The 19,654-nt window shown below is 38.0% G+C and overlaps 1 protein-coding gene across 1 annotated transcript in view; it reads left to right on the top strand.

The window, feature by feature from the left end:
• The first annotated feature begins 9,563 nt into the window (after window positions 1–9,563).
• The window catches only part of LOC102891905 (cytochrome P450 2C19), a 30,530-nt gene continuing 20,439 nt past the window's right edge, over window positions 9,564–19,654 (top strand). The window contains exons 1-4 of the mRNA XM_006925935.3: window positions 9,564–9,676; window positions 10,656–10,852; window positions 12,028–12,189; window positions 12,370–12,519. Coding sequence (XP_006925997.1) covers window positions 10,681–10,852; window positions 12,028–12,189; window positions 12,370–12,519 — 484 coding nt within the window. The 5' untranslated portion in view covers window positions 9,564–9,676; window positions 10,656–10,680. The remainder of the gene's footprint in view (window positions 9,677–10,655; window positions 10,853–12,027; window positions 12,190–12,369; window positions 12,520–19,654) is intronic.

The raw sequence follows: 19,654 nt of genomic DNA, 5'->3' as shown, positions 1-19,654 counted from the left end.
TGTCCCAAAAGTTTTGATATGTTGTACTTTCATTCTCATCCATTTCTATATATCTCTTGATCTCTCTTTTTATTTCTTCTCTGACCCAGTCATTCCTCAGTAGCATGTTATTTAATCTCCATATATTTGTGGATCTTCCTGCTTTCTTTTTACAGTTGATCTCCAGCTTCAAAGCATTATAATCAAAGAATGTGGTTGGTATGATTTCAACCCTCATATTTATTGGGGCTATGTCTGTATCCCAGTATGTAGCCAATCCTGGAGAATTTTCCATGTGCACTAGAGAAGAATGTATAAGCAGCTGTTTTGGGAAGAAAGGCTCTGTAAATGTCAATTATGTCCAGTTGGACTAATGTGTCATTTAAGGATGTTATTTCCTTTTCCAGTGGGGTATTGGTCCCCAACTATGACAGTGTTTTGGTCTCTTTCTCCCTTTAGTTCTGTTAGTAATTGATTTATATATTTTGGGGGTCCCTGATTGAGAGCATAAATATTAATAAGTGTTATGTCTTCTTGATGTGTGGTTCGTTTTATCATTATGAAGTATTCATCAGTATCTCTCTTTACCTTTTTTATCTTGAAGTCTATTTCATCAAATATAAGTACAGTTACACTCACTTTTCTCTGGTTGCCATTTGCTTGGAATATTGTTTTCTACCCTTTCACCTTGAGTCTATATTCATCCTGGAAGCTGAGATGTGTCTCTTGCAGATAAGCATATGGTCGAGTTTTGTTTTTTGATCCATTATGCAACTCTGTGCCTTTTTATTGGTGAGTTCAGTCCATTTATATTTAGAGTGATTATTGAAATATGAGGTTTTCCTAAAACCATTTTATCTTTTGCTTTCTGGTAGCTTGGTGTTTCCATTGTATCTTTGTCCTTTTATTTCTGTTATTTTAATTTGGTGGCGTTTTATGGATTTTCCCTCTGGTCCCTCTTGTTTTATGTTATGTATCTCAGTTCTGGATTTTTGGTGTGTGGTTACCATTAAGATTATGTAATGGAAAGTGTATATATATTCATACACACACACACACACACACACACACACACACACACACACACAATGGTCCATTTTCTTCTGCATGCGCCTTGCCGCCATTCCCCTTTGTGAATTTGGATCTTTACTTCTTCCCCTTTTCTGTTTCTGTTGTCTCAGATTTTCCTTATGTATGCTGAACATTCATTTCTAACTTGTAGTAGCAATCATCTTTTTAATGTTTATACTCATGATACCTTTTTTTTCAATAAGGGTTGCACTATCCTGCTTCTGTCTGCCTGTTGGTCATCTTACTCATATTTATATACTTTTTGTCCTTTTGTCTCAGGTCAAATGTCCCCCTTCAGTATTTCCTGTAATACAGGCCTTGTAGCAGAGAATTCTCTCAACTTTTGTATGTCTATAAAGGTCTTTATTTCTCTTTTGTAATAGCTTTGCTGGATATATTATTCTGGTTATTCCTTTTACTTCATAGTTTGAATATCTGGTTCCGCTCCTTTTTTGCTTGTAAGGTTTGTGCTGAGATGTCTGAAGATAGTCTAATGGGTTTTCCTTTATAGGCTACTGTATTCTTTCCCCTGGCTGCCTTGATAATTCTTTCTTTGCCATTAATTTTTGACAATTTTAATATAATGTGTCTTGGAGAAGGCCTTTTTGGGTTGAGATAATTGGTTTTTTTGCTTCTTGAATTCAAAGATCTAGCTCATTCCTTAAATTTTGGGAATTCTTGTCAACTATTTGTTTGAATCTGCTCTCTGTTCCCTTCTCCTTTTCTTCTTCTGGTATACCCATTATTCTTATGTTGTTTTTCCTGATGGTATCACATAGTTCTTGTATAGTTCTTTCATTTTTTTTTTTTTTTCCATTCTCAGGTCTCTCTTCTGCCTTCTGAGTCACTTCCAGAAATCTATCTTTGATATCACTGATTCTTTCCTCCATCTGGTCAGCTCTATTTCCTAAGCTTGCTATTTCATTCTTCAAATGTGTTCTTTATCTCCAGAAGTGCTATTTGGTTCTTTTTTAGAGTTTCAATCTCCTTGCTAAAAAACTCATTTTGTTGGTCTATTTTGATTCTGTTTTCTTGGAATTGTCAATCAAATTTTTCTGCATCTCATCTAGTCTTTCCAGAAGTGCAATCCTGAATTCTCTGTCATTTAAATCGCATATTTCTAAGTCTCTAAGCTTATTTTCTGGATATTTTTATCTTGCTTTCTGAGCTGCCTTGTCACCTTTGTTGTTCATGGTGTTTGATGAACTATATTTCTGCCTGGGTATTAATGGGAGTGTACTCGGCTTTTTTTTTTTTTCTTCCAAAAAGATTTATCATATAGAAGTCTCCGTTTATAAGAAGGGGTTTTTCTTTTGATTTCCAGTAGGTGGCATCTAAGCCTCATGGATTTCTGCTTTGAAGTTAAAAATGGTTTTTTCCCCTCTGTGTAATATAGTGCATATTCATCCGGCAATCAGATCCCCTTGGTCCCAGTGCCTGTCTGTGCTACCTGTTGTGGTTTATGTTTCAGTGCCAGATTTCCCTGGGGTTTTATGGTGCTAAGTCTGGGAGGATATGGGGTGGGAGGAGAGCACGCTCTGAGGTGGTAGGGGCACATAATGTTAGGCTTTGTGTCTCAGACTCCTGCTTGCCAACAGTGACTGCTAAGATACAGCCTCTGCCCCTCCACACTTAGTTCTCACTCTGCTTTCTGCCCTGATCCCTGGGCTCCCCTGCATGGAACATGCTGATCCCTCAGGTAGAGTTCTTGGAACCGGCCAGGCCGTAATTTCTCCCCTCCCCATTCTTCTGCAGGGAGCTCCATCTGCATATGGCAGCTTCTTGGTTCCTCCCAATCTACTCCCTAGACTCGCACAGCTGACCTTTTGAAGCTCTGATGCACAGATCTCTCAGACATGCTTGTGGGCAGGTTGGGTATTATTTATTGAGTTTTAAATGTTCAGCTTATTATTTTAAGGAGAGAAATTCAGAGAGATCCCTCTCTACGCTGTGCTTCTGACATCATTCCCACCATTTTGGACTACAAAACATCCTCGATTTTTTTTTTTTAAAAATTATATGTGTAATATAGATAATTTCCTGTAATCTCATTTGAGGATAATTAAAAACAAAGTGTGAAGTAAATAGAACAATTGCATGAAATTTCTGAACTCTCTTAAATACTCTTTAGAGCAAAGAAGACACCAAAACTAATATTGCACAATATCTTAAAAATACTAACAGTGGATACACTAGCATTGTGTAGAATAGAGATAACATTATTCAATAAAGAAAATTCATACCATTTAATTCTTTTTTAAATTTTATTTTATTATTTGTTTCAAGTATACAGTACATTGGTTAGACATTTATATAGTTTATTAAATGATCCCTTGATTTCTTTATCTTCCCTCTGGCTTTACATATAGCCATTACCTTACTGCTGACTGCATCCCCTATGCCATGCTCCCTACCCCCATGACTTCTATCAACTACTAATTTTTACTTCTTTAACCCTTCTCATAATCCTCTAATCCCCCTTCCCTCTGGCCATCACTAGATTATTTTCTATATCTGTGAGTCTGTTTTAGTTTGTTCTTTTTGTTCCTTAGATTTCACATATAAGTGAAATCGTATGATATTTATCTTTCTCTGACTTATTTCACTTCGCATGATAACCTCTAGGTCCATCCATGTCGTTGTGAATGGTAGGATTTTATTCTTTTTATGGCTGAGTAATATTCCATTGTATATATGAACCATAACTTCTTTATCCAATTGTCTGTTGATGGGCATTAAGGTTGTTTCCACATCTTAGCTATTGTAAATAGTGCTACCTTGAACATAGGGATGCATAGATCTTTACAAATTATTGTTTTGATTTTCTTTAGATAAAGTGCAATTGCTGGGTCAAAAGGTATATCCGTTTTTAATTTTTTGAGGAACCTCTGGATTGTTTTCTATAGTGACTGTACTATTTGTACTCCCATCAACAGTGTAGGAGGGTTCCCTTTTCTCTACATCCTCGCCAACACTTATTGTTCTTTGATTTATTGTTGATAATCATTCTGACAGGTGTGAAATGATATCTCATTATGGTTTCAATTTGCATTTTTCTGATGATTAGTGACCTTGAGCATCTTTTCATATGTATATTGACTATCTGTATTTCCTCCTTGGAGAAATATCTATTCAAGTCTTCTGCCCATTTTTTAATTGGATTTTTTTGTTGTTGAGTTGTAGAAGTTCTTTATATATTTTGGATATTAACCCCTTATCAGATGTATCATAAGCGAATATCTTCTCTCATTCAGTCAGTTGTATTTTTGTTTTGTTGATGGTTTCTTTGCTGTGCAAAAGCTTTTTAGCACTAGACCACAACCGAGCAACTTCTGACTAGCTCCATAAATGGTACACGCAAAAGGTGATCTCAACAAGTGCACAAGCCCGCTAGGGCAAATCCCACTCAGTGGGGTCAGCCCCCACATAGCAACTCATACCTGTGAGCGCAGCCACTTCCCACAGTTAGTCAGCCTGAGCATTAATCCCATCCATTGATGTACTAATACACATAAAGGCTTAGGTACAACAGAAGATCACACACAACCCTCATAAAGATCATGTCCAGAGTCCCGGCACAGTTTTTTTAGGGAGAATGTGCCACTAGGCCACATAGGACACCTTCCATATAAGGCCTAACACATAGAAATGAACACAGAATTAAGAAAACAAAGGAACATGCCACAAATAACAGGAGTAAACTCCAGAAAATAAGCTAAATGAAATGGAGGCAAGCAACCTACCAAAGACAGAGCTCAAAATAATGGTTATAAGGATGCTCAATGAACTTAGGGGGAAAATGGATGAGCCCAGTGAGAACCTCAACTGAGAGGTAGTAAGCATAACTTAGAGACATGGAAACCATAAAAAAGAAATAGGCAGAAATAAAAATACAATAACTGAAATGAAGAATGCACTAGAAGGATCCATTTAATTCTTAACACTTATGACAAGTGTGTGAAAATGAATCTAACAATAATGTAGCTAAAAAAATTAGAAATCAAAAAGGAACACACAGAAGGCGGAGCAATGAAAATAAGAAATTTTAGCATAGAATGTTTTAGAGCTATAAAAATCAGAATGCTTGATACAAAAGTGTAAGAATTGCTTATATGGTGGCACTTTTTTTCCCCCTGAGGCTGTCCAGTGAACTCTGTGGACTCGGCAGAATGTTCCCCCAAGTACAGCTTAAACTGCAGTAAACAAGCTACACTCCTGGGAAGTCGTGGGGGTCATGTGAGCCAAGCTCACACTACCCAGAAAGGTTACTCTGTCCTGGAAGCTGAGAACCGTGTGTACAAATGTGGAAACTAAAGTTCAGAGAGGGGAACTGGTGGTGCTCCCTGAACCCCTGAACTTGCCCTCCTGGTATACCAAGGACAGGTCAGACCAGCTGACCCCACTAGCCTGTGAGGCAGGAGCTCCTGTTTCTCTGGCTGTCACTTTAACCCTTGGTCCCCAGAGGTTACATATATGTTTACCTGTTCTTTCCAAAGTAGGTATAATTTTTTACATTCTTTCCTGAAGAGTATGGGAAATCTAGTTTCTCCATATCTTTGTGGATTCTTGTTTTTATTATTTTGTGGTGTATGAACAGCATCTCACTGTTCTTTTCGTTAGCATTTCTATGGTTATAATGATGCGGATCACTTTTTCATGTGCTCCATTTTGCCTTTCTTTGTGAGTTATCTTTTCAGGTCTTATGCCCATTTTAAATTTCTTTGTATTTTTATGATTGAGATTTATTTATTTATTATCTATTGTGGTGTCAGAGCTTGAGTGGGGAGAGGAGGGTGTTGTCTGAGAGGATAAGTCTGCCTTAAGTCAAGGAGAGTGAAGAGGGCATCCTCATGGAGCGATGCATTGGGTGTTACAGTCCAAGAGAAGTGAGGCAGGCACCTAAAAGAATAGGTGGGAAATCTTCCTGGTTTGGGAGCCAAAGCTCACCCATGCTGATGACAGTGTCCACATGAGAGTAACACCTTGACATGGGAAATCAGACATCAAGCAGGGTAAGGAGAGCTTGGGTGCTCAGGGTGGTGAATAAGAGCCTAAAGAGTGTCCACACATGGGGGGAGTATCGGTACCTTATCAGGGTGAGTAGGGCATCCACAAGTAGGAGTGGCCTGGTTTGATTATTGTAGCCCATCCTTACCCTGGTGGTCGGGGGGTTGGTGGCAGAAACAAAAGACTGGTTCCATACAGGGAAATTAATCAAATAAGTAAATATATCAAGGAGGATGGGAGATAAATTTACCACTGTCTGCAAAAGGAGATATAAATACAGAAAGAGACATAACCCTATGGTACTGGAGTAGAATAAGAGGCATCAGTATGATTTCATGGTAATCAGTATATGTTGATAAATAGAATAATAGAAAGACAAAAATGTATACATGTAACCCATACTATATCTCTATATGCATGCGTACACACACCTAGTGCATACATTACCTAATTGTACTCACTGAGAAGGCCTGGGAACTTCTCATAGCAATGAGCACAACTAATGTACAGATCTTGACTTCTAAACCACATTTTTAACTAAGAACCATGGTTCTTTGGAGAAATGGTTGACTGGAGAGTTGGGGCAGGAAGAATACAAGATGAGCCAAGAATACATTACTGTGACAGAAAGTAAGAAATTTCTCAAAGATTGGTGGGGAAATGTGAAAAAAAACAATGAATCTAGTCATTAGGAGACAATTTGAGTACCAAAATAAATAACAATATAATGGATTATAACCCATCGAAAACAGCTGACTTCATAATTCTGTAATGATGTATAGATAGGTACATTGAAAACTTACTGATGACTAGATAGTTACATTATATCAAAGAATCTATCCCCCAAATATTTTTTCAATTACCAATGCGAGAAGAATAACTTTACAGTGGCAAAGACTACCAGACACTATCTTAATCAAGTTATCAAAGTGAACACTACCCGTAATGGGACAGATTGAAATTGTTTGTCATCTAATAAGATGCCATGAGAAGCAAGAGCATCTTGCTTCTGTCCTATTCCTGTCAATGATGGATAACCTGAATTTATTCATGAAGAAACATCAGACAAGTCCACTTAGGTAGATTTTACAAATACTGGGCCTATATTCCAAGAGTGACAAGGTCAAGAAATGAGGGAGAGACTGAGGAACTGTTCTAGACAGAAGTCGACTATGGAGACATGACAGCTAACAGCAACATGTACGTCTGGGTTCTGAATACAAGGTATGCCACAGGGACTTCTGGTGAGACATCAATAAAAATCAGAATTCAGTGGTCCTAATGCATCAATACTAATATCCTGATTTTTGATGGTTGTATTATGTGTATGTAGGAGAATCGCATTGTTTTTAGGGAATACATACCAAAATACCTGAGGTAGGGGACTTCAGGTCAGAAATTTACTCTCAAATGTTCAAAATAAAGGAAATTCTTCATATACACCTACAACTTTTCTATATACTTAGGATTTAAAAAATATATATTTACATAAATACAAAAATATTTTGTGTATGAAAGCAACAATGGGCTCATATCTAAACTATACAAACCCTTCACAGAAGAAGAATCGATATTGCCAATAGATACCTGAAAAAGAGCTTAACATCATTAAGCCTCATGGAAATAGAAATTAAAACTATAATGAGATATTATTCCACTCCCATCAGAATGGTTGAAATGAAAGAAGATTGAACATATTTAGTGTTGGCAAGAAATTAAAGCAGGCATTCATTGTTCTGTCTATACTCTCCTCTGTTCCATTATTTCTGACAACTGTTAACTGGTTCAACAATTTGGATACTTCTTTGGCAGTATTTACTAACATTGAACACACATGCATATCCAAAAATCCCACACATAGGTATATACTAAAGAGAAAACCAACACCTTGGGATACAAAAGAGATAGGCATAGGAATGTTAATACCAACATTATTCATAATAGTCACAAACTGGAATCAATCTGTATATCCATAACAATGCAATGAAAACTATAGATTGTGAGATAGTTATAAAATACAACAATATACAAAAGCATAACTTTACTGTTGTTTACAACAACATGAATTTTACTAACACAACACGAAGTGAAACAACTATATACTAAAAAATACGTAATGTATGATTCCATGTATATAAAACTTAAAATCATGTCAAAATAACCTATGATATGTTACTGAATACATTTAGGAATGGGGAAAGTACTGAGTAGGAGGAGATTTAATTGGCAAAACTATTTTTCTTGACCTGTGTGTTGTTTACATAGTACATGTTCAGGTGATAATTTATTGAACTGAACATTTAGGACTTTCTCTGTGTATATTAGGATTCACTGAAAAGGTTTATTTAAAAAGAAACAGTTCTGATTCACAATTCTACCCTAGCTGAAGTTTGCAGTGCTCTGTCACTAGAGGGCTTCATGCCGATGCCCTTCTGACCATTCATCTGGGAAGCGATGGGAAATCCTTTGATGTGAGATGTCACCGACTTTGGAATTGTTAAACTGGATTCTAAGACCAGGTCTTGTACTGATGACCTATGACCTAGTAACACTGCACCTCACCGAGTCACCAATTTCACATTCCAAAGTCTAAAGTCAGGATTAGACTAGAGGTCTCTCATCCCTCTTTCTCTAATGATCTTTCACTCTACAAAAAGAGAAAGGACCAGGCAGGAGCCTCAGCAAGAGAAAGGAGGAGAAGAGAAGGGGCACCCATTTCTCAAGAAATAAAATGATTGCTTTAAAGAGAGCCATCGAGTTCATGTCATGCAAGAGAAAGTAGCGCTGCTCTGTCAGAATCCAGTGCTGTGTGAGTCAGGCAGCAAAGTCATGCTGCTCTATGTCCTAGATAAAGGGATTACCAAAACTGGACTCACTGAACTTCTAAAGGTTACATAACTAAACTTTTATGACCCTTGCTTTAGTCAACCCATGCTGCAGTATTAACACGGTTAATGTTTATTTGATAGTCACCAATGAAGGTAAGTCACAGATGACTCGGTAAACGCTGGGGAACTTGCTTGAACTGAGTATTTTCGATTAAGGAAGCATTCATGACCCAGAGGATGTGGGGCCAGAGCTCCACCACCTGCAGTCTGTTTGTCCTTGGCCGAGGCGCTGAAACTTCCAGGCCAGCTGCCTCACCATTAAAATGGACATAATTTTACCTTAGGCAAAAGTAACTGAGTGTATCAAAAGAGACATGATGGAGGTGTCATTCTGCCTGGTAACATGAGGGACGAAAGTATGTGCTGTAAATGAGGTCTTGACAAGTCTTAGTTTTCCTTCTCAAAGTGCTTCGAAATAAGCGTGCTAATCAATTTAGGACAGATAAGATGATATCTTTACAGAATACATCTTTGTACAGTAATCTAGTAATGTATATCATCCCAGTGATGTTCGGATCCTTATGATCACTAAGTGGCACCTCATGATCAGGTCTGCATGTTATGCTAGTTCTGTGCTATGAGTCTTTTTAGTTAAGTCCCTGTCTTCCGTCCCCCACAGAATCTACGCCTGTTGTCCTGTCTAAAATCTTTCTTCCTTGCTGTGCATACTTCATTCCATTGGTTCTGACAACATTAGGCCGGAAAAGCAACAGAGAAGGCTGTGTCTGAAGGTAGGGATGTGGGGAAAGCCATGGTTTTTCAAGCCCTCTCCCTGAATTCTGTGACACTGGCTCTTTCCTCAGTGACCTGTACAAGTTTCACTTCTGCATTGAAGGAGAGAGGAGAATCTTCATCTTCTGTTTCTTCTCTTGAGAATCTATGGCTCTTTTATCCTTGGAGTCAAATAAGGGCGTCTGTTCAATGTGGAGCCGGTTATTTTGTGAACACTCGATGGGGTGCCCATTCAGAGAAAATAATGTTTTGGGAGTTTTGTTTGTTTTCCTAAAATTGCTTTGGAGGCAGCTGAATCGTAAGCCATAGAGCACCATGATGGGCACTAGAGAATATAAGTTGCACCCCCAGTTATGTCCCTTATGAGCTGTGTGTCACTGGATGGGTGTCCTATTCTCTCTGAGATTCCCCATCTGAAAAGTAAAAATAATTTTTTTCAGTGTTTTTTTTCTTGATGGGGGAGAGTTTGATGTTAAAATGTGTGTAAATTAGCTAATGACTTGATTCATATTTAGATATTCAAAATTAATGATTTGTGTTCCCTACTTTATGTTTAGCTAACTATAGGCTTTTATAATCAAGGAGAAAGTATACTAGTATTCGGTAAATCATTAAAGGATAAACAATTTTTTATATACAAGGATTGCCTCACAGGTTATAAATTCTGAACTGGTCACGAATCTGAGAATCCAAAATATTGAGCAATTTTTTGAGTCGTTTATTTACTTTATTGATTTTCAACCAAATGAGATGTTAAAAAAAAAAACAAATAAAACCCCAATATCTGGGCTGCACTTCAAACTTGTCAAACCAGCATCTCTAGGGCGAAACATTACAAAGAAGGAGACAAATGGCCTGAAGTCCCTTCAGAAAAGAGATTAAAATAAGTACATCTAGCTGATTAATCTTCTTGGGAGTCAAAGAGGCACGGGGTGAATAGTAGAGAGTGTTATAAAAGTTTGGATTTTAAACTCCCAGGTGCCTAAGTAAGAAGAAAGCTGTAATGGATCCGGTTGTGGTCCTGGGGCTCTTTCTCTCCTGTTTGCTTCTCCTCTCCCTGTGGAAACAGAGCACGGGGAAAGGGAACCTCCCGCCTGGCCCCACACCTCTGCCAATTATTGGAAATATTCTACAGCTAGATCTGAAGAATGTAAGCAAATCCTTAAGCAATTTAAGTATGTCTTATGTTCCTCCAGCAGGTTGCAAATGGTAAGTAAATTAATATCTACTTTTAAATAAAATATATTTATCAAAATATATTTACATAAAATACAACATAGAAAATGAAATTGTTAAAATATATCATTGGGAAGAAAATACTCCCTGTGGAGCATTGTTTTGATTTGTCATGTCAAGAATAGTGGAGTGAAGTAATGCATTGTGTGAGAGAGATACATTTAGGTCTTTGTATAGTGGAATCAAAATAATAAAGTGGCAAGAGATGGGAGAACTGCTCCTCATGATAAAGGATGTGTCTTTGATTAGAGACTTCATTCAAGAAGTCATCTACTATATAAACAGTGCGTTTTGTTCAGAATAGCCATGAAAATTGAACTTTTCTGAAGAAGCCAATTATGCTTGATGTCAAAGAAATAGTTCTGGGATGAGGACCAGCATAAGTGAATGAAAGAGGAAAATAATCTGTCTGGGCCAGCTTGATGATAACAGATCTGTCTGGATTCTGCACAAAACTGCCTTCTGTACCCTATAAATGCTGCAGGTGAAAGAAATTGTTCTTCCGTGAGATGCCGCACATCCTGGCCCTGCCTCTGTGGTGCTCACTCTGCTCTACAGTAATAACACCAGTGGACCATAAACTTGCCTAGGCATTAGAAACCTCTGGGCTAATTTAAAAAATATAAAATTTTAGTATTCATCACAGGGCTACTGAATCAGAATTCTTAAAGCAAGAGCTTTACACGTGACCGTGAAGTGGTGAGCGGGGCATTGGTCCAAAGTGGGCATTGAGAATTGATGTATTGCTTAAGGATCAGAGGTCAAATGAGAAGGAATTCAAATTTCAGTGTTCTATGTAGTAGCTATGGGATGCTGGGGATAAATTGCAATTTACTGACATCAGTATCCTTATTTGTAAGTGGGGCAAATGAACCTGCCGAACGTGCTGCTTTGAGGATTCATTGTAACACCTGTACAAATTAGCCGAGCATTGCCTGGCACTTACTTGGTAGTTATTAACCACCACCCTCATATTTAATGATTCACTTTAGAAATATTTTGAGCAGTGGGTCACAAAGTGAAAACTTAAAATAGGTTAATAACATCGTTAATCGGGCATGATATATTATCAAATTGTAACTTCTTTTGCTAATGTTTGCATCTCCTTTCCCAGCTCTCAAAGTCTATGGCCCTGTGTTCACGGTGTATTTTGGCATGAAGCCCATTGTGGTGCTGCATGGGTATGAAGCAGTGAAGGAAGCCCTGATTGATCGGAGAGAGGAGTTTTCTGGAAGAGGCAGTGCCCCAGTATCTGAAAAATCTAGAAAAGGGCACGGTAGGTGTGTGTGTCTGTGTGGGCAACATTGGTAATGGGGGTGGGAAGGACGGAAATAGGGATTTGAATTCTCTTCAGCAGAATTCAAATTCTGCCGGGCCCATCCGTGTATGAATCAAGTGTCTGCTCTCTTTCCTGGCCTAGGATTTCTCTCTCAGTTTCTGTTTCCCCTCCTGGCAGGAATCGTGTTCAGCAATGGAAACAGATGGAAGGAGACCCGACGCTTCTCCCTCATGACCCTGCGGATTTTGGGGATGGGGAAGAGGAGCATTGAGGACCGCCTGCAAGAGGAAGCCCTCTGCCTTGTGGAGGAGCTGAGGAAAACCAACGGTGAGTGATTCTCTCTGCTTCTGACCTTAACAGACTGTTCCCTTCTCCAATGACATCCCTGAAAACAGTTCATGGGGCCCGAGTGTTTTGTCTGGGAAGTTGTGGTCAGCCCTCATGTGGAGGAGGGAGGGTTTGAAGCAGAGCCAAGGGAGGTTTTGTGCATCTATGCTAGTAGTGTGTGTATCTCCACGGTTGTGTGGGCACACAGTGTGGGTATAAATGTCATTTAATCCTGTTCTGTCCTGAACTTTGTTTGATTGTTTTCGAATCAGAAATCATGAAAAATAGTTTTGAATCATTTTCTGAAAGAGTTAAGGAGTGATGTTTTTCCTATAGCATGAATGTGGGTTATTTATTCCAGAGCATTTCACCAGGTGATATTTATCAAGTGGACATGGTGGGAATGAGCTCATCACACTCTAATGGAGCATATAACAAGTGACATGTGCCTTTACTTAACTGGATTATATTTATACAGTCAGCCCACACATGTAGGTGAAAGTTACTTCCAGGGACCAGGAATAATGCCGATCATAATGCCATCTATGGTTTTAATTGCTTAGGCATATTAGTCTCATCAGTTATGATTTCTGTGTATAGTCAGCACTATCTCAAAAATATGGGCATTTATTATGTTTTGTTATCAAATACCCACCGTATTGATTTATGTATTTTGAAGATATGCTACATCATAACTTTTCAAAATACCGAAATACCAAGGTAAAGAATGTTTCATTTAACGAGATTTGAACCATTATCAATAACAACTTATCCTGTCTTCCTTCAGTGGTATTCGCTCTGTTTTCAGTTTGCTACACTTTTCCCCAACTTCATTACATTTTGGTAACTAGTATATGGTCATCATTTACCTCCCACTGCCTGATGTAATGACCTGTGAAGTGCTTGTCAAAGTGACTGATGTTCAGCTTGCATTACAAATTCTACTGTTTTTAAATTCTTTCTTCTATATTAAGTGAAAGGAAAGACTGAAAATCATGTTTTACCTGTGAATCACATACAGACAAATGCCCAAGTCCTTTCAAATGATCCTCGAGCTAAATTATTCAATCTAGCTCAAATAAAAGTTGTCTTAAAACTTAGAGCCCTGAACATTTAAAGGAGCCTGGCATGGAAGCCTCTAACTACACGTTCCCTTTTATTCCATGCTCTACCATTTTTCCCCACACTTAAAAATAAAATTTATAGTGAACAAACACATAACATAAGATCTACCCTCTTAACAAGTGATTACGCATACATTCCAGTATTGTTGGCTATAATCACGCCGCCGTGCAGCAGGTCTCTAAACCTTTCCGTCTTGCATAACTGAGACTGTTCCCATTGAACCATGACTCTCTATTTCCTATTCTCCCAGGTAATAATGACATTTTACAATCTTACTTTTTTTCGTCCGTGAACATGGGATATTTTTGCATTCATTTGTTCTTTCTGTGATTACTTTCATCAGTGCGTTCTGAGAGATGAGTGTACGGATTTTTCACCTTCTTAGTTGAATTTATTCCTAAATATTCTATTTATTTTGTTATTTAAAATGGAATTGTTTTCTTTATTTCTTTTTCAGAGAGTTCCTTTTTAGTGTATACAAACGCGATTGCTTTTTGCATGTTGATTTGATATCCTTCAACATTTGTGAGTTCATCGATTAGTTCTAACAGCTTTTAGTGGAGTCTTTAGGGCTTTCTAGATGGATTGTTCTGGTTAGGGCTCCAGTACTATGTTGAACAAGAGTGTGCGAGTGGACACTTTCTTGTTGTTTCTGATCTTAGGGGAAAATCTTCCTTTGAGCATGATGTTAGCTGTGGGCTTGACATATATGGCTCTTATTATGTTGAGTAAAGGAATATAGAAGTGCATTTATCATGAAAGAATGTTGAATTTTGTCAGGTTCTTTTTCTGCATCTATTAGAATGATTATATTATTTTTATTTTTTTATTCGATTAATGTGGAACCTCATACTTATTCATTTGTATATGTTTGGAAAGGTTTGTGAAGGTTTGGCAATATTTACCAATCCTTAATATTTGGTCGAATTCACCAGTGAAACCATTGCTTCTAGGCTTCTTGTTTTTGGGGGAAGTTTTTGAATATATGACTCAAGTGCCTTACTCCTCCTGATATCGGATTTTCTATTTCTTGATGATTCAGTCCTGTACATTGTATGCTTCTAGGAATTTTCACATTTCTTTTAAGTTATCCAATTTGTTGGGGTGTAATTGCTCATAATATTTCTCAGGTTTTTGTTGTTGTTGTTGTTGTATTTCTGTGGTATCAGTTACAATGTCTTCTCTTTGATTTCTGATTTTATTTGCATCTTCTTGTTTTTCTTAGTCTATGTAATGGTTTGTCAATTCTGTCTTTTCACTTCTATACTAAATTAATTATGGTTTATTACCACCTTTATTTTATTATAGTATTCTGTGTTTGTCTCTATATTACTTATCTTGGCAAGTTTTATACTTTGATATGGTGTTGTGTTGCTGTTCAGTGTCCCATTGTTTCAACTTTAAGGAATCCTCTTAGAATGTCTTGTGGTGATGAATTCCCTCAGCTTTTGTTTATCTGGGCAATATTTGTCCTGTATTTTGAAGATTGTTTTGCCGAAAACAGTGATCTTGGTGGGCAGCTTTTGCCTTTCTGTACTTTGAATATATGATCCCATTTCTTTCTGGCCTTCAAGGTTTCTGCTGAGAAATCTGTTCATAGTCTTACGGTGGTTCTGTTGTATGTGACATGTCGCTCTTGTCTTACTGCTCTTCAAATTCTCTATTTGCCTTTGCCTTTTACAATTTTTTTTCTCTGGCTTTATTGAAATATGATAGACAATTAGTTGCTCATATGTACATTGTACAATTCAATGAGTCTTTTTTCAGAGTTCCACATAACTCACAATGTGATCACCCGACTAAATCTAGTACCTATCTTTTCCCTTACATATTTATTACAACATTATTATCCATCTTTCTCATGCTACATTCTACATCTCCATGTCTATTCTGCAACTATCCATTTGTACCTCTTAATCCCTTTGCATATTTCTCGTCCTCGCAACCTCCTTCCCATCTAGTTGCCCTCAAAATGTTCTTTGTATCCACCAGTTTATTACTGCTTTGTTGTTGTTGTTGTTTATTTTTTTCTTTAGATTCCACATGTACGTGAAATCATGCGATATTTGTATTTATCTGACCCATTTCATTCAGTGCAATATCCTCTAGGTCCATTAAGGCAATATCTTTTTCCAGCCCCTTTCTTTTAATCTGTGTCTGTGTTTTAATCTGAATTGAGCCTCCTGTAGGCTGCATATGTAGGAGTCTTGTTTTCTTATCTATTTGGCCACTCTATCTTTTGGTTGGAGCACTAAATTCTTTTCTATTTGAGGTACTTATTGATTGGAATGTACTATTACCATTCTTTCTTCATGTTTTTTATACATTTTTTTTTCTTAAGGAAGTCCCTCCAACGTTTCCTGTAATACTGTCTTAATGATGATAAATTCCTTTAGATCATTTTTGTCCGGGGAGCTCTTTATCTGTCCTTCAACTGTAAATGATAGCTTTGCTGGATAAAGTATAGTTGGATGTAGATCCAAGGATTTCATCCCATCAAATATTTTGTGCCTAGCTCTTCTGATATGTATTGTTTCTTTTGAGAAATCAGCTGCCAATATTATGGGTGTACCCCTGTAGGTAACTAACTGCTTTTCTCTTACTGCTTTTAAAATTCTCTCTTGGTATTTAAACTTTGGCATTTTAATTCTGATGTGTCTTGGTGTGGCCCTCTTTGGGTTCATGTACTTTGGGGCTCTCTGAACTTCCTGGGATTGTATGTTTATTTCCTTCATCAGGTTAAAAATGTTTTCCATCATTATTTCTTCAAAATCTTTCCAACTTCTTGTTTACCTTCAAGTAACACAAAGACACAAATATTTTTACATTGAATTATGTCCCATAGGCTCCTTAATTTATTATAATTTATTATAGTCTTGGCTTCTTTTTGCTTCCCATTCTGATTGAGTGTCCTTGGCTTCCCCATCCTCTATATTGGTGGTTCAATCCTCTTATTTATCCACTCTGTTTATTCCACCTAATTTACTCTTCATCTCAGATTATGTGTTCTTCATTTCTGACTGATTCTCTTTTATAATTTCCATTTCCGTTTTCATGTTTTTTATCTCTTTGTTAAAGTTCTCTCACTGAATTCATCTATACTTCCCCTAAGTTCATAGAGCATCTTATAACTCAGCATCTCTTAGATTGCTTGACTCCATTATTCCTGGATCTCTGTTCTGTAACCTCATACGGTTTCTGCTTCTTCGTCTTCCCATTTTGGGTGCTTTTCTGTGTCTGTTCCTATGTACTAAGAAAGCTCCTAAGTGTCCCGGTCTTATTAGCATGGCTTTCTGTAGTAAGTGTCCAGTGGCACAGTCTTAAGAAGGTTCAGTTGCAGGCCAAGTTTAGCCGTAGCCTGTGCCCCTATGGGGCCACCTGTTAAGATTCAGCAAGCAATCCACATTGTGCTTATAGCTGCCTCAAGAAACCGTACCTAATCCGAGGCCAGAGACCTCTATTGTGAGCCTTGGCTCTACTCAGCAAGGAGCACCAGACTCACCAAGGGTACACCTGGCTGTGTCTTGGGTAGGACCACGATTTGGGGGACCCGGAGTGTCAGGGAATCCTCTGGGGTGACTAAATTCTCTTATCCAGTTTGATGACGTCTCAGCTATGGCGGTGCTGCACACACACTGGGAAGAGTGGAAGGCTCAATAGAGGAACAATGGATACCACCGGCACTTCTGTCCGGGAGAGATCCTAGTTTCCGTCCCTCAATCTGACAACTGAATTTCCCCCTGTAAGTCACTGGTGCACCCTGCACAGACAACCCGGTGCTCTGCTCACAGCGAGCAGGTCCTTTCCCGCGAACGTTCACTCGTGGACACGGCCCCTTTAAGAGAGTCTGCAGCTGCCAGCTGCTGCTGCTATGTCCGAAACACAGCAGCCTAGTGCTTTCACCTCGTCCTATTTCTTCTCGTTGCAGGGTGCTTTCTTATTTCTCTCCCTAGTGGTAGGGCTTGCTCGTCTAGTCCCAGGCAGGTTTCCTTGCTGTTTGCTCCATGTTTTTGTCACAACTTTTACTTGGTCGCAAGAAGGATGAACAAAGAATCTATCATGTATGCCAATTTTTTCTCTCCCACCTGTTGACAATTTCATTGTAATGTAGCTCAGTGTGGATTTCTCTTGTTCATCTTGGTTGGAGTGCTTTGGCCTTCTTGAGTCTAGATATTAATTTTCCCTATAGAGAAGAGACATTTTCTGCCATCATTTCTTGATGTAAGCTTTCTGCCCTTTCTCTATTCACCTATGAAGTCCCTTAGGATTACTGACTTTTTTCATTCCTTTCCTTCTGATCAAATAATATTTGTCCTTTCCTTTCCTTCTGATCAAATAATATCAAATGACCTTTCTTTGAGTCTGCTGAATTTTCTTCTGTTTTTCTTCAAGTCTACCATTGAAGCTCACTAGCAATGTTTACGTGAGTTATTGTCTTCTTCAGTCCCCCAAATTTTAGCCTTCTGGTTTTTTTTTTTTTTACATGTTCACATTTTTATTTTCTTTATGTATCATTTTCATGAGCTTGTGGAACACCGTTATCACTTTTAAATTATTTCTTTGGATAAGTGGTTTCTTTAAGATCATTGTCTGGATATTTGTTTTGTATTTTTGTTTGAATCATGTTTCCTTGTGCTTTGTTTGTTCCCTAACTTTGTGTTGGGATCCATGAATTTGAACAAATACACACCTCTTCCAGTCTTTATGGACTGGCCGTATACAGGGCAAAGCCCTCACCAGTCACCCTGGCTAGAGACTCAAACACCCCATTTTCCTCTCTCCCTGTTTTTTTGTATAAAGCTCTCTGGTTCTGTGTTTACATTTTGACAACTAGAGAAGCTTGCCAATTTCTTTTTCAGGAGCTACTAATCTCTGGCTTCCTTTGTTCTCTGTTTACGGTACTGAAAGTTCTTTGGCTCAACGTAAGCAAGTTTCCCCACTGTCCTTTTTTTCCAAAGTTGGTATTCTCCCCCTCTGGGCCCTGAGTCAGGTGAGAGAGATGCCAGTCTTTTGGGTAGCACTCCAAAAAGCCAGAACACCATGCGTGTGCTCTACTTCTCTGCTTTCTCCTTAAAAAAAGAGCCTCCTCAGATTGTGCACGTTCTCTAGATTGTGCCAAGCCATGCTGGCCTCAGCAAGGCACTACTCTCCCCTCCTTTATTCTCATTGGTCTCAGACATCTAGACTCTGCCAGTTTTTTCAGTACTTCAAGTGATGTAAGACGGATACCAATTCTTCAGGGAGCCCACTGACAAGCTGGTACATTGGAGGCATGCTTCCTCCTTCTCTTTCCTGTGATGGAGTCATCACAACTTGAGGCATTCTCTTCCACAATTGAGTGGTGCCAGATTCGAGGAGGTAAAGTGAAATTGCTTGTTACCAGTTTTAATGTGGCTGTCCTCAGTTCTTTGCTCTACTGTGCTACTGCAACTTTTTAACTGGAATCTGGAAATCTCGTAAAGGAATTTTAGTCTAATCATTGCTAAATCAATGGTTCTGTGGTGGATAAAGGGGCTGGGATTTTTCATTCCACCATCTTCCCAATGTCATTTTTCACAACACTTTTAATTCAAGTCATCCTAATTACATCTACAGATGTGAAGTTTGAACTTTTTGCATATAATAATCATTCATTGGTCATTTGATTGCAAAATTTTTATTCATAGATTCTTTACAAAAAAGTAAACTTTACTGTAATTTCTTTACAAAAATGTGATATACTTGATTTATATGTTGGAAAAAAATGTGTTTATTAAATTATATTATTCTATTGATGGCTATACAGAACACTACACCAGAAGTCCACACAGGGCACCTTTTCCCAAATAAATTATTTTTTGCTGATGAATCGAAATGCTGGATATTTACATCCAAAGGAGGGAGACTTTTTAAAACATCGAAATGAAAAAATAAAAGAATTGCATTTACCAATTTACCTTTTGTGTGAATATTCTGGGATTGATGTTTGAAATAAAATTTCTCATTTTGTTTTAACTTTAGACAAAAAGTT

The sequence above is a fragment of the Pteropus alecto genome, unplaced genomic scaffold (assembly GCF_000325575.1).
Source record: "Pteropus alecto unplaced genomic scaffold, ASM32557v1 scaffold88, whole genome shotgun sequence".
NCBI classification, from domain to species: Eukaryota; Metazoa; Chordata; class Mammalia; order Chiroptera; family Pteropodidae; genus Pteropus; species Pteropus alecto.
Note: the sequence above shows the minus strand (reverse complement) of the source record. Positions and strands in the feature narration are given on the sequence as shown.